The sequence below is a fragment of the Polychytrium aggregatum genome (genome assembly GCF_025602895.1).
Source record: "Polychytrium aggregatum strain JEL109 chromosome Unknown BJ171scaffold_71, whole genome shotgun sequence".
Taxonomy (NCBI): Eukaryota; Fungi; Chytridiomycota; class Chytridiomycetes; order Polychytriales; genus Polychytrium; species Polychytrium aggregatum.
In genome coordinates, this window is record NW_026516273.1 from 79030 (window position 1) to 91725 (window position 12696).

The 12696-nt window shown below is 59.2% G+C and overlaps 3 protein-coding genes across 3 annotated transcripts; 1 reads left to right on the plus strand and 2 right to left on the minus strand.

Annotated features, from left to right (window-relative positions):
• Window positions 1–5: 5 nt before the first annotated feature.
• BJ171DRAFT_603956 (calponin domain-containing protein) lies at window positions 6–2768 on the minus strand. Its single transcript, XM_053115185.1, has 8 exons — window positions 2690–2768; window positions 2241–2386; window positions 1993–2049; window positions 1712–1846; window positions 1141–1550; window positions 931–1000; window positions 712–813; window positions 6–478 (listed from the first exon to the last, which is right to left on the minus strand). The coding sequence occupies exons 1-8, from the start codon at window positions 2703–2705 to the stop codon at window positions 425–427; spliced, it is 990 nt and encodes a 329-aa protein (XP_052962192.1). The 5' UTR covers window positions 2706–2768; the 3' UTR covers window positions 6–424.
• A 965-nt stretch (window positions 2769–3733) lies between these two features.
• Window positions 3734–4426, plus strand: BJ171DRAFT_529448 (uncharacterized protein). The gene has a single exon (XM_053112734.1). The coding sequence runs from the start codon at window positions 3772–3774 to the stop codon at window positions 4315–4317; it is 546 nt and encodes a 181-aa protein (XP_052962193.1). The 5' UTR covers window positions 3734–3771; the 3' UTR covers window positions 4318–4426.
• A 768-nt stretch (window positions 4427–5194) lies between these two features.
• Window positions 5195–5930, minus strand: BJ171DRAFT_282277 (ras family-domain-containing protein). The gene has a single exon (XM_053106919.1). It carries the CDS (start codon window positions 5818–5820, stop codon window positions 5209–5211), a length of 612 nt encoding a protein of 203 aa, XP_052962194.1. The 5' UTR covers window positions 5821–5930; the 3' UTR covers window positions 5195–5208.
• Between the last annotated feature and the right edge of the window lie 6766 nt (window positions 5931–12696).

Sequence of the window (12696 nt, forward strand, 5' to 3'; positions counted from 1 at the left end):
CAACACTCGAAAGACATGGTCACCGCAGCTGTTGGATGGTATTTACGATATGCATTATGGCAGCGATGAATGCTCTCTCTCTCTCAGCCGGTGCGATCCAAGACAGAACAATGTGATTTGCTTTTGTTGGCGCTGCAAGCGCATTTGTGCAGCCCTTGGAGCCAGTCCATGTCTGTCACAGCAACGCCCGTCCCGAGTGTGCTTGTTTTGAATTCAATGGGCCATCCATGCGACGACTGAAATACAAGCCTGCTCCTTCAAGAGCATCCGTCCTTTCCTCCGGTCTTGACTAGGTTGAGTCTCACACGGTTCTTCGTCCACGAGTGTGCTCTCTCAGGCTCATCGATACTCCCACTCGCCGGACGCACACGCACACGCACATGCACATGCATAAACCACGACCACACACATTACAATGCCGCACTCAGCGCTTCTTGGACTCGCAGAGCTTCTTCAGGGTGGCCAGATTCGGAAATACCTGAGCAAAAGCCACACCGATTGTCTCAGCGTCAGTACATGTCGACGAGAGCAGCCCCGGTTGCAATGTTGCGAGCCACGCGATCGTATCGACAGCGACCTCCGATATACAGGCGATGGATGTGTAGACATGGATGCTGTGATATTCCGAGCAACGAGGAGCACATTGTGCGGCACGGGCATTATAATCCCACGAGGACGCAAATGAGCGTTCTCACGGGCTCAACCAGCTACCTTGGTCATGTCTTGGTCCTCGTAGAGGTCTGTAGCCGTGAACATGGCCTGCTTTGGGAGCCCGAAGGACTCAACCTCCTTGAGATAGCCGTTGATGTTTTCCTGGAACGAGGAACAGTCAGCATATGCTTGGGCAGAGCTGGCTTGCACCCCCCCCCTTCCACACTTGCATATGCACAGGAATCTTCACAAGGCATGCGTTTAAATGGAGATACCCACGACGTGCATCATCTTGAACTTGCCGGCATTGATCCGGATCTGTGAGCCAGGACACACCCCATTTGCCAGTCTAGAGTTGGAGACAGGGACACGATTCAGAGGGCAACAATGAGGTCGTCTCTCGTCTCGTTTCCTCCCTTCCTCGCCGGCCCCACTGCCCCGCACGCACGCCTGTCCATCCACATCTGCCATGCGTCGTTCCGCACTTACTTGCACAACACCTGGCCGTCTTTGAGCAGCTCGGACCACGGCTTTCCCGCGGGCAATGTCTCCTTGATCTTGGCCCCGATCCACTCACGCAGCTCGTCCTCGTTCCACTTGTCACACACCTGGATCGATGCGCTGGAGTTGCTCGATGACAGCGGCGGACGATTTGCCGCGGCTAATATTGGGGCGGGGTGCCCACTGCCCGGAAGCCCACCGGTCCCGGGAGTGCCTGAAGTGTTGCTCGCAGGGCTGCCAATCGAGGCAGTTGAGGCCGTCGAGGATCGAACGGCGGAGGCGACGGCGGAGGCGGCGGTAGAGGAAGCGGTATGGTTGGTTGCAATGGGTCCAGGAGGCTTGAAGCCAGCAAACGGATTCACGCCTCCCATGAGCGCGATCTTCTTTTTAATGTCGACCTGAGCGTTGTGTGGTTCGTTGCAGCGCCGGAAGAAACAAGGCATACCCAGTCAGAGCCAGCGGGTCACGGCTATCAAACGGCCAAACCATCCTCTGCCTATCGACGGCCGATCAGCACAGATGGCCACATCCTCCACACGAAGCCAGGCTCGCTTCGTACCGGCTCGGATGGCTGGGATGCTGATGCAGTTGAAGGCGCAGGCGTGGGTTGGGGCGGGGCCGCGGAATGGGACTCGGCCAGATTTTGATGATGGGGTGATGTCGCCGTGTCCTCAGTTGCAGTAGAGTCGGTGATCTGAACGAGAGATATCGGGATCCATGCTCGTTTGTTCAGCAAGCGTCCTGTCAAAGTTCTCCCACGAAGCGACCATCTTCCCTCTTCGTTCGTACAGCCCAACACTCCTCCGGATCCATGAGCTCAAACACGCCATGGATGCTTACGATCTCGGATTTGGAGCTGCTGGCTTTGGAGCGAGGATGCGGGCGTGATTTGGTGGGCTGCAGGGACGAGGCACCCCGCCATCACCAGTACGATGAGCTTTGGCAAGAAGATGCTTGCAACGCCCATCTGTTTCGGCAGCACCGCTGTTGAACGACGAATCTCGATATCTCGTATGCACTCACACGCTTGCTGGCTCTCCCGCTGCACCCGTCTGGTTGTCGCCCAACGCTCTCGTCGAGCGGCCTACATGCTCAAGCGGCTTGGTGTTTGGGATTCGCGACTTTGCTTTCCATTCGTTGACTTGTTCTTGGAGTCGCTGGTTCTCGAGCGTCAGCGATTCGACCTTGTCCTCAGAACGGCGCAGCTCCTTGCGCATTGATTCGAGCTCCTCGTCTAGTGATCGGACAGGGCCGCCGGTTGTTTGCGATCCCCGACCACGACGACGTGGAGAACAAAGTGTGCGGGTAAGCCAATGCCGGGATGTGACTCCTGGGGCGGCACTTTCACACCGTGCTCTTCGTAGCCGGTCAAAGGCTCGGCATACTCGCAGGATATGAACGAGGTGGAAGGACCGAAATGTACAGCAGCCAAGAGAGGACTGTATCGCTTTGCCGGAGGAGACACAAGCAATGTGTCTGGAAACGCGAGAGGGTGGGGATGCACTTTGCCCATGATCTTGAGTGGAATCGATCGAACCTTTCTCGGCCAACATTGCCTTGAGCTGCTTCAGTTGATCATCTGTAGCAATCCCACGCCACACGAGAGCAGTTTGGGGGGACACACACCGCAACGTCAGAGAGAGGTCAGCCCGAGAATCGCACGTTTCAATCGACGACTGTGCTCTGGCTCAGTCGTCAGCTATCAGTCATCACCTCGGAGTGAAAGCGTCTCGAGAGTCCTTTCGAGTTCCTTCGTGGCGTTGGGCTGCCATCAGATATAGGAGCGGATGAGCACACGTCGGGATGCACTCGCGACCTCGCTCAGGAGGTCTGTTGCAATCAAAGGCCACATTATCCCCACAGCTCTCCGTACTCACGCCGATTTCGGGTATCTCCGAACACTCTGACATTTGTGTGTGTGCAGTGGGCTCAATTGCGGATGGTGAACGAAGACTGGGCTGTTTGGTAGCTTCGACAGTCGGGCTACGGAAACGAGTCTGCCAACAAAGAGAGCCAGCAGCAGACTGGGAGGAGGTCCGGTGGTGGAAGTGCGTCCGGGGCATCCCACGGCCCCTGATGGAGAAGAGCGCCTCTCGCCTGCACAGATGATTGCCGGGCATCAATCAGACACTTGAATCACAGCCCCAGCGATGCCGCCAATCCGCTTTACTCCGATCGTGTGCTGCCGACAAGAGCACAAGACGACCCGACACCACCGGGGGAAGACCGCGAGGTCCTGGCGATAGGTTCACAGCGACTGAGCGAGAGGCTCAGTCAAGAGGGCGCGCGGTGCATCCGCTGGTGGTGTGCCTACTGGTGACGCACGCGGAACAATTCACCCTCCTTGCCGCGTCACCACAATGCATCCAGCGGTGGACATACATGAGTTGTGGAGTGTGGGAGTGTGACATGGGTCCGCGGGTCAGCAGTGCGTGCCAACGCGCCATCCCCAGAGCGGTGCGACGCTCGCCTTGTCCTCGGCACATCACCAGCACCGCTCAGTCTTGCGTTGCTTTGCCTCAGGGCCGCTATAAGTTCCGGGCGCCGTCGGGAGGGGGGCTTCTCGCTCTTGCCCACCTGCCTCCGAGTCGGTCGCCCATCACCTCCGTCCCAAGGAATATGTCTCTCCCAAGCATTCTTGTCGCCTACACCTCTGGCGATGACGCCTGGCAGATCCAGAGCCCCTGTCTCCCTCTCAATGTGCTCGCCGCCTCCATCGGCCATCGTCTCTCCCAACACGAGATACAAGGTCGCCTCGACACTCTGACGCAGAGCCTTCTCGCCAAGCGAAACAGCCCCATCTTGGCCGTTATATGTCTCGGTGTGGCGTGCGTCTTTGGCGGGTTCGCTTGGCTGTTCACCACCGGCGGTACCTTTGGAAGCTCCTTGTCGCAGCCTATTTTATTGCTCGTGGTACCTGGCATCATCGTGGCAATGTTGGCGGCTGCCCTTCGCGAATTCCTCTTTTCTCAAGATATTCAGAAGATTGACGACCAGCTCCCGGAGATCCTGCAGAAGCTGAACCAAGCCGATCTTCCCAAGGGTCTCCTGTGGGACCGGCACTCGACCAACGAGCTCATCCAGGAGCGATACCGGAACGGCCACCAAGTCAGCTCCAAGGTTACCAAGAAGACCTGGGTCGTTTCTCTCACCGTCCTGGACTAGACTGGGTCGTGTCTCGAACACCCCCCCAAGAGCCAATGACCTCATGCCTGGATAATCTTCCCGGACAATGGTGGGCCAATCCACTGTCCTGATCATAATACAACTATATTCTATGTCGTATCTCTCCGTATCCTGCCGTACTCTATCGTACCCTGCCGTCCCATTCGCCACAACAGTCCGAGGCCGATAATAACCTGAGAGCAGGCAGATCGCAGAACACGAAACGGCACTGGCCAATATTGGCTGTGGGGGGAGATTGTGCACCACGAGATGCGTCAGTCGCCGCGGGTATGTCGAGCCACCCAGATATCGTGAAAGTAGTCACCAGACAGCATTCGAGCGATGCATCCGCCCTGTGGATCGCCGTGACCCTGGACAGTCCTGGGTCATTATGAATCGGCCTCGAATATCAATCCGGCCACGCTGCCAGTAGCGGTAACAGCGGCGACAGAATCTGCAGCGGCACCAAGGTCAATGGACTCTCCCTGGCCTTGGTAGAAACAAACCATCACAGGCTACCCATTCGATTGAAATGGGACATCGTCCCTGAATATGCCATACGGGCTCCATCGTCGTCGATTCCGTGAATGACTCCATCCATACATGCTCCCATATCCCCGCCACCTGGGCATCAACGCACCATGAGGATCATACCGGTGCTTGCGAGCATCGTCCATGCATATCGATCACGTGTATTCAGGATCCTGATTCCTGAGCCAAGCTCACCGCCAGCATCCGACGGCAGTAGCAGCAATAGTTTGCACTGCACAGCCTATGCCTGCGGCTCTATTCGAACTCGATATCACGAAGCGGTGGGTTTCGTTTGGCGAATCCCTTCATTGCGGGCAGCTCGATTGCTCTGACTGCCGTTCGGCTGCGTGCTGCACCTCCTCATAGCAGCAAGCAGCCGCCCTTCTTGCCCGAAGCTTTGGCCTTGCCCCCGCCCTTGCCGCCAGCCCCGCCGGCCTCCTTCTTGGTTCGGATGGCTCGCATCAGCGTGTTGTAGCATTCGTCGACATTCTGTTTCGTCTTGGCGCTAGTCTCGATGTAGGTGCACTTCCATTGCTTTGCTCGGGCCTCGCCGTCTTTGGTGCCGACTTTTCGCAGGTGGCTCAGATCGGCCTTGTTGCCGACCAGGACAAACGGAATCTCCTCATCGTCGAGGACGCGGCAGATCTGGTCCCGAAACTCTTGTGTGTTTTCAAAGCTTTCCTGCTCGCAGATGGAGAAGACGCAGAGAAAGCCCTCCCCGCTGCGATAGTAGTTATCACGAATGGCCGCGTATTCTTCCTGCCCGGCCGTGTCCAGGATGTCGATGAAACACTCGGTGCCGTCCAGGGTGCACTTTTTTCGATACGAGTCGGCCTTGGTGGGGTCGTATTCCTCGATAAAATCACCATACATGAACTGCAGCGTGAGCGCCGACTTTCCCACACCGCCACTGCCGACCATGATGATTTTATGGACGGGGAGATCATTCTTGGCGGCTACTTTCTTGCCCATGGCTGCTGGACGGGTGCCGTTGGCGGCGTTTCAGAGAACAGGGTAGGTTCGAGGTTTGCCTGCGAGGTGCGCAGGAGTTTACGCACTTGGTATGGAGTCGAGTTGGACCGAGTCGGGTCGACGGAGGAGTGTTGGTTCGCAGACTCGATCGCCGCTCGTCTGCGAGAATCGAGAGAAGGAGGCGTCGCTTGCGGTAGATCCCAGATGCTGACGGATTGCTGATGCTGACGGATCCGGTAGTAATATCCTTCTCAATGGCCGCGTTCTCGACCGGCCTATATGGGGACCGCGCGTTGAGGAGAGTGCAGGATGCAAGGGTTGAGCAGCGATATCGCAGACACAGAGTGATGTTGCATCGCACAATAACGATGCCGCTCAACAGCGCGGCTGCTCGACGGCCTGGGTGGCCATTGTTGGGTCGGCTCGTCCACCCTCCATACCTGCTCATTGTGCAGCCAATCTCTGTGTGCAGCGGCCGTGATCGGAGCGAGCACACGCACCCAAGGAGCTCGGCCGTGCGCATCGTTCTCGTCTGGCTCAGTCGGGTCGGATGCATGCAGGTGGTTCGGATGAAGAAGATCTGCATGTCCATGGCGTCTCGAGAGCGTTCGCGGTGGTGGACCTGCCTCTTGCCCAGGGGCGAACCTGCCTCTTGCCCAGGGACGAGCCACCATGGCTCGAACATCAGGGCTCGAACATCAGGGCTGCCCGGCCTTGTCGTCGTCCTGGCCGGATCCGGCAATATCGACCCTGTACGCACCCGCACCGTGGACAAAGGGCCCCTCTGCTGCTCAGCAAGGGGCAGCAACAAGCGCCCCCTCTGTGCTGGCACCGCCTTGGCCAGGGCTTGGATTTGCCTCCGGCGACGTTACACCTTGCGTTTTTCGGTGGTGCCGGGCCGTGGCCGACAAGCGCCATGGGTCTGCGGGGCGCTCGCCCAAGGCAGCCTCCCGCTGTGCAAACGGGCTCGCATGTACCCGCTTGCCGTCGCCCCTGTCTGCCCACAAGGCAGGGTTGCGCTTGCTGTTGCGCTTGCTGTACGGGCCTCCGTGGTCGATGGCCTGGCACAGAGCCGTTGTCCGGGCGGCCACAGCGCCCCTGTGCAGCAAGTGTTTCAGCCCCAGCAAGGGTGCCGAACAGGCCCGTCCGTGCAGCTTCGCATGAATCTCGGAAGGCGGGCTTGGGGAGTGGGTCCCCGCTGCGGTCGATGCTGGACGGGCAAAGGGCCCGGTGGGTGCGGTGGAGCGCGCGGCTGCCTGTGGAAATCGGTTTTGCAAGGCGAAGGACGCTGGCGGCACCGGCCCGCTCGCTGTCGACAAACCAGAAAGGACGTGCGGTATAGAAGATGGCATCAAGCCGCTCGCCCTGCCTTCTGCACCTGCATCCGGGCCAGATCTCCATCTCTCCGCCCAGAGACGCTCATCAGCACCGGCTGGTGTGCATGGCTGCGTCGCCGCTGTCCTCATACTCTTTTTCTCGGCCACATCGCACCTCGGTCGCCTCATAGACACCCAAGCAGCCCAGCATCCGTTTCAGCTGTTTCCCTCTGTTGATCGTCGCCTTTTGCGCAAGTCGCATTTCGCAAGTCGCATCTCTCAAACCGAATCCCACAAGTCTCTGCACCATGACCCAGAGGCGTCTGCAGACCGACACCGAGCCTCCACGAACCGACTCGCTGCATCGGCGGCGTCCGCTGCCGATCGAGTTCCAGCACCTGCAGTACGACACATCCTTCAACTCACTCGTAACCGAGGTAACGCACCTTGCCGTCCGGACCCCTCAATCCCATTTCAGTTCGCTGCGTTGCCAATGCCGCTTGCCTCAGTGCCTGCATATCGTGCTGCCGTATTTGCCTCTGGGCTAACATGCTGACCGACGAATCTCATACCTTGGACGGGGCTTCCAACTATCGTTCGCATCTGTCTGTCATACCCGCTTGCTCCGGCTGGCTATTCGTGCCCAGGCCGAGCATCTTGCCAGCCTTCTTTCCTCGATCCGCACCCAGTATGGCCACATCCAATCCAATCCCGCAATGTCCAGCGATGCCGATTCGCTGCAGCTCGAACAAAGGATCCTCGGGCTGCTCTCAAAAGTCCGGCAGTACCGGGGCCGGGCTGCCCCACATCAGTCGTCGACATTACTTTCCTCATCTCAACCCCAGCTCGTCGCCCCGGCTGACTCGAATCCCGTGGTGGCAAGAGTCGAGAGCGCCGCAAAATCTCGCCAGCTGCATCCGCTCCAGGACGAGGCCACCGCACACTTTGTTCGTCCCGATGGCTACTTGTCCATGTATCTGCACGACGACGGCTCGATCGACTGGGACTCGGTTGTCGGGGCTCATCCTCCGAGGCCTCTGCTTTCTTCCGAAAAGCTGGTCAGCGACTGCCAGCATTTCTCGGCTGAGCCCGAGTCGACAGCACCCCGCGGTCTCGATATAGCTGCCATCAACTCCTCGTCGGCCGGGTTGCCGTCCAAATGGAGCTTTGATCTGCAATCGCCCGAGGAGCTCCAGATCTCGCCGCTGGCTCGGTCGCCACTCTCTGCCGGGGCCCTCCGCAGTCCCACAGCTGCCACTGCCAAGACCTCGACGCCGGGAACGCTCTCGAAACAGGACTCGAGTCGATCGAAGCGCACGAACAGCAGCCGTCGAGGCACGGCTGCCAGGGCAGCGGAGCCCCAACAGATCCTGATTCCGACCGTCTATGGCGTGGAAACTTACTCGTCCAGCAATCTCCGACGACAAGGTAGCGCAGCTCATGCTTTGGACTCATGGCGGTGTGGTTTGGAGAAGAGCGCCGACCAGGTTGCTTCAGATTGTCGAGCCGGAACTCACCCCTGTGTGTCTGATCGTCCGCCCGATTCCATCACGAACATTGCATATCCACCACCACGGCTGCGACAAATCCATCACGGCTCCCCTACTTCAAACCCCATTGCGACTACGCGACTGCATAACCCATCGTCATCAGTCGAGCAGCGTGTTCAAGACAACGTCAATCGCTTCTTTGAATCGTTCGCCGATGTTGAGCCCACCAGTGCTCCCTCGCTGCAGCGCTCACAATCGCTTTCCCATCCTCAATCTTCATTTGAGAACGACTCTGGCGATGTTGCTGCTGGCTCGCACCCTGGAAAGGAAGCTCTGGATCCGAGCACGGCGCGGCTGCTCCAGCGGACTCGCACGATGGCCAATGTGCCTCCTCGCCGGACTGCACAACTCCCTCACATGTCTCGCACGCGATCCCAGGAAAAGACCGATGGCCTCGCCGGATCGCATCATGCTGGCAGCTCTGTGGTCGATGGCCCCTCGACGATGGCTCGGAGCCAGGGTCAGGGCAGAGGTCCTTCCATCAAGCCAACGTCAGTCCACCACGCAGAGGCGCTGCGAAGTCCGCTCGCCGACAACTCTCCCGACGACTCCCTCGACGACTCACACGACGACTCCCTCGACGACTCGGCCGATCGGCACCATGTTGAATCTGAAATCCAAGATCTAGCTGCGACTCTGTCTCGCTCGCAGATACCGGTCAAGAGCGGCGATGACTCCGATGCACCCACAGAGCGACCGGATTGGCCGCGACCAGAACTGAGCCAAGCTCCGGCAAACAGCCGAGTATCTCCCGTCCTCGTATCCCAGTCGGCAGATCAGCGTGTTCCTGGGGTGGTTGAAAGTGTCACCAACAGCGGCGCTCTGTTCGCCGACAAAACTATCCAGGAAGATAGCCCCGCTGAGGCCTCCACGCTCTACCGTGATCGTGGACGGGGAGAGCGGCTGATCCAGAGCTTTCTGTCGACCTCAAAGTCGTCAGAAGACCTGTGGAAATCGTTCAGCGTCATCGGAGACTCACCTTCAAGTCCTTTTGCGTCGCCCGGGCGCAACACCCTGATCGCCCCATCCGAACTCCGGTTTTCGGGCAAGGACTCGCAGATCATTGATGGCATCCTGCTCAGCTACGGCGGCAGCGAGCGAGCGAGCACTTTCGATGCTCAGACCGGCGCCCGAGACAGCGTCCCGACTATGGCGGCTCTAATAGGCTCGACAGCCTTTCGCTCGGTATCGCCTCAACCGCCCGTCGTACTCGATCATATTCCATCCACCGGCATCAAAGACCAAGATGTCCCTGCCCCGTCGGTAGAGCAGACCACTGCTTCTGTTGGTGGCGCTCAACATATGGCCAGAGAGGACTATTCGAGTATCGCCCGGTCCAGAAACGAGCAGGTGGATGCAGAACACTCTGCGCGTCCCAGCTCCGATCCGAGCACAGCGGTTGCGCCTCAGCGTCACCAAGGTCCTGAGCTCGAAGACTCCCAGGTCTCTAGTTCGCCAACCCCTGTTGATGCCGCATGTCAACCACCCTCCTCGCCTCAGCGCCAGCAGCAGCAGCAGCGGTCCGAAGAACAACTAGATGGACCACAGCCGCCCAAGTCTCCACCAAAGTCTGCCCAGGCAATCAGCGCAGACAAGCCAGCTTTGTCAGCGGCCCTAATCAGTCCAGCTGCTGCTCCGACCGAGATGGGTAAGCAGTCCACTCCAACGGTGAGTTCGTCCGATCTCACCTCGACGTCCCAGAAAGCAGCAAAGGTACTCGAAGGCCTTTCCCGCAGCCGTGTCCCCGGGTCGCTCTGGAGGTCAGACAGTACCAAGTCGTCTTCATCCAAACCCAAATCCAAGACAATCGCTGCGCCACGGGAAACGACCAGGCTCCTCTCCGCCGACCTCTCCACAAGCAAGACTGTTCTTCCAGCTCCATTTGTCCAGCCCGCCTTGTCATCTACCGGGCGCCTCAGTCCAGCGCCTTCGTTGACAGTGACCGGAGCAACTGATCCAGGAGCCCAGGCCTTGGTTCAGGAAACACCCGTCCAAGCCAAGCCTGCCCATTCCGTCGCTCAAACAGCTGTCCGCTCCAGCGAGCCTGTCCCCACTTCGCCGCAGCCTTCCACACTCTCTAATCAGGCCAACGCCATATCCGACTTGCTCAATCGACCCACAAGCTTGCTTCCAGTCCAGAGAAGCGCTGCTCCGCAGATTGCAACACCCAACGCTTCGGGCGGCGCGGTCGCCGATCAAGGATATGCCTTGGCCGCCACGTTGGTGTCCACATTCACAACCGCGCTGTCCACTCAGCCTCCACAGCAGCAGCAACAGGGGCAGCAGCCGATCAGTGCCTTTGGCTCGCCGACTCCGAGCTTCGACATCAACAATACCAACTCGATTGTCCTGCTGGACCCGCCGCAGATCTCGGATCTTCAAAAACTCGAAAGCGGCCCTGATCTCCCGTCTCCGCACACGCTCAAGCGCGATCGCTCGGTCCTGCGCCGATCGAGATCCATGGGTGCGCTTTGGCTGGCGTCCGAGTGGACCCGGCAAAACACGTTCCTGTCGAGCAGCGACGATATCGAAGCAACGGTGGGTGCCTCGGGTCATTCCAAAAAGCGCCGGTCGGGCCTTCCTCTGCCGACTGGCGTGCACTCTCGAACCGTTCGCGGCGATGATATCTTCGGACGCACAGGCGCTGCGTCCACGAACGAGATGTCTGCTGTGCCTCAGCCGCTTGCCGAGATGGACAGGAACACTCTTGCGAATGTCACCCACTCCGCATCGATTGAGGATCCAGGGTTGTCGCTGGCCTGGGCCCACGCAGCGCTCGCCCGGCTTGACTCTCAGTCGGATATCCGATCGGGCCGAATTACCGAGTCCACTTTGCCGATGGAGCGCAGCCCCGGCTCAGAAACCTATATCCACACACGACCCTTGGCTCAAGTGGTCGAGGGCAGAGGCGCCACCTTCAAAGGCTCCCGCGCAAATGACCAACGAGTCGTTGCGCATCAGGCGACCACAAGTCGCTCCGAGGAGCTGTGGGACTGGGACCAATCCCTGATCAACGGGAGCATGGCGGAATCATCGGAGCGAGACGAGCGGCCTTCGTGGTCCTATGATGCCCCTGGACAAGCGCAGGCGAAGCGGTTGGACTTGCTACCGGCCCCAAATGGCGGCGCTGTGGGTTTGGTGTCGCCCCAAGCAGCCGCACCGACATCCGTCACACCACTGAGCAGCACAAAGAGCTTTCTGAAGCGCATGCTCAGCCGCTCTCGCCGAGAAGCCAATGCGAACGGTAGTGAGTCGGCACCGGATGGACAGACGCTATCCAGGGCCCGCACGGCCAACAGCAGCCGATCACCTGCGCCGATCCAAGCATCCTCCTCAAAGCCCAGCAATCCGATGGAAGCTTACCGCCCGATCCAGCTCAGTGAAACCGTCCCAATTGTGCCCTCAACCTGGCACTTCCGAGACGACGTCACGTACCCAAGGCCAATGAAGGTCATGCCGCCGCTGGCGCAAAGCGAAGCGGAACGGCCTCAGCACGGCACGATCAAGCAGGACAAACCCGCCTATGGCTCATACAAGTCCAGTCTGCTCCGATCCAACTCGGTCGACTCGATCAAGAAGCCGCAGTCCAAGCCATTCTTGTCGTGGCTGACATGGGGGAACGCTGTGGACGGTAACTCTTCGCGCGCGTCCAGATGGAACAGCAGTCGGGCCCCGGTAGTCAAGGTTGTCAGCGAGACGACCTGGACGGCGCCCTTGTCGGCCGAGACAGCATCACCAGCAGCTTGGGGTATGCCTGAGCTTGCCGGGGCCATCATGGATGGCACTGCCACGCGGATAATGAATGTCGGCGCGCAACTCATGGGAACTGGTGCTTCCGCCCACGAGCCACCCACCGCACAGTCTATGGATCCGCCCTCGATGGCTCCATCCGAGAGCACCAACAACGTGCTTGGCTACAACGATCCCCAGCCGATGGCTCGGCGGCCGATGCGAACCGATTCCAAGAAGCACTTTCAAACGAACAAGCGTGTCAGCACCATCAAGGCACA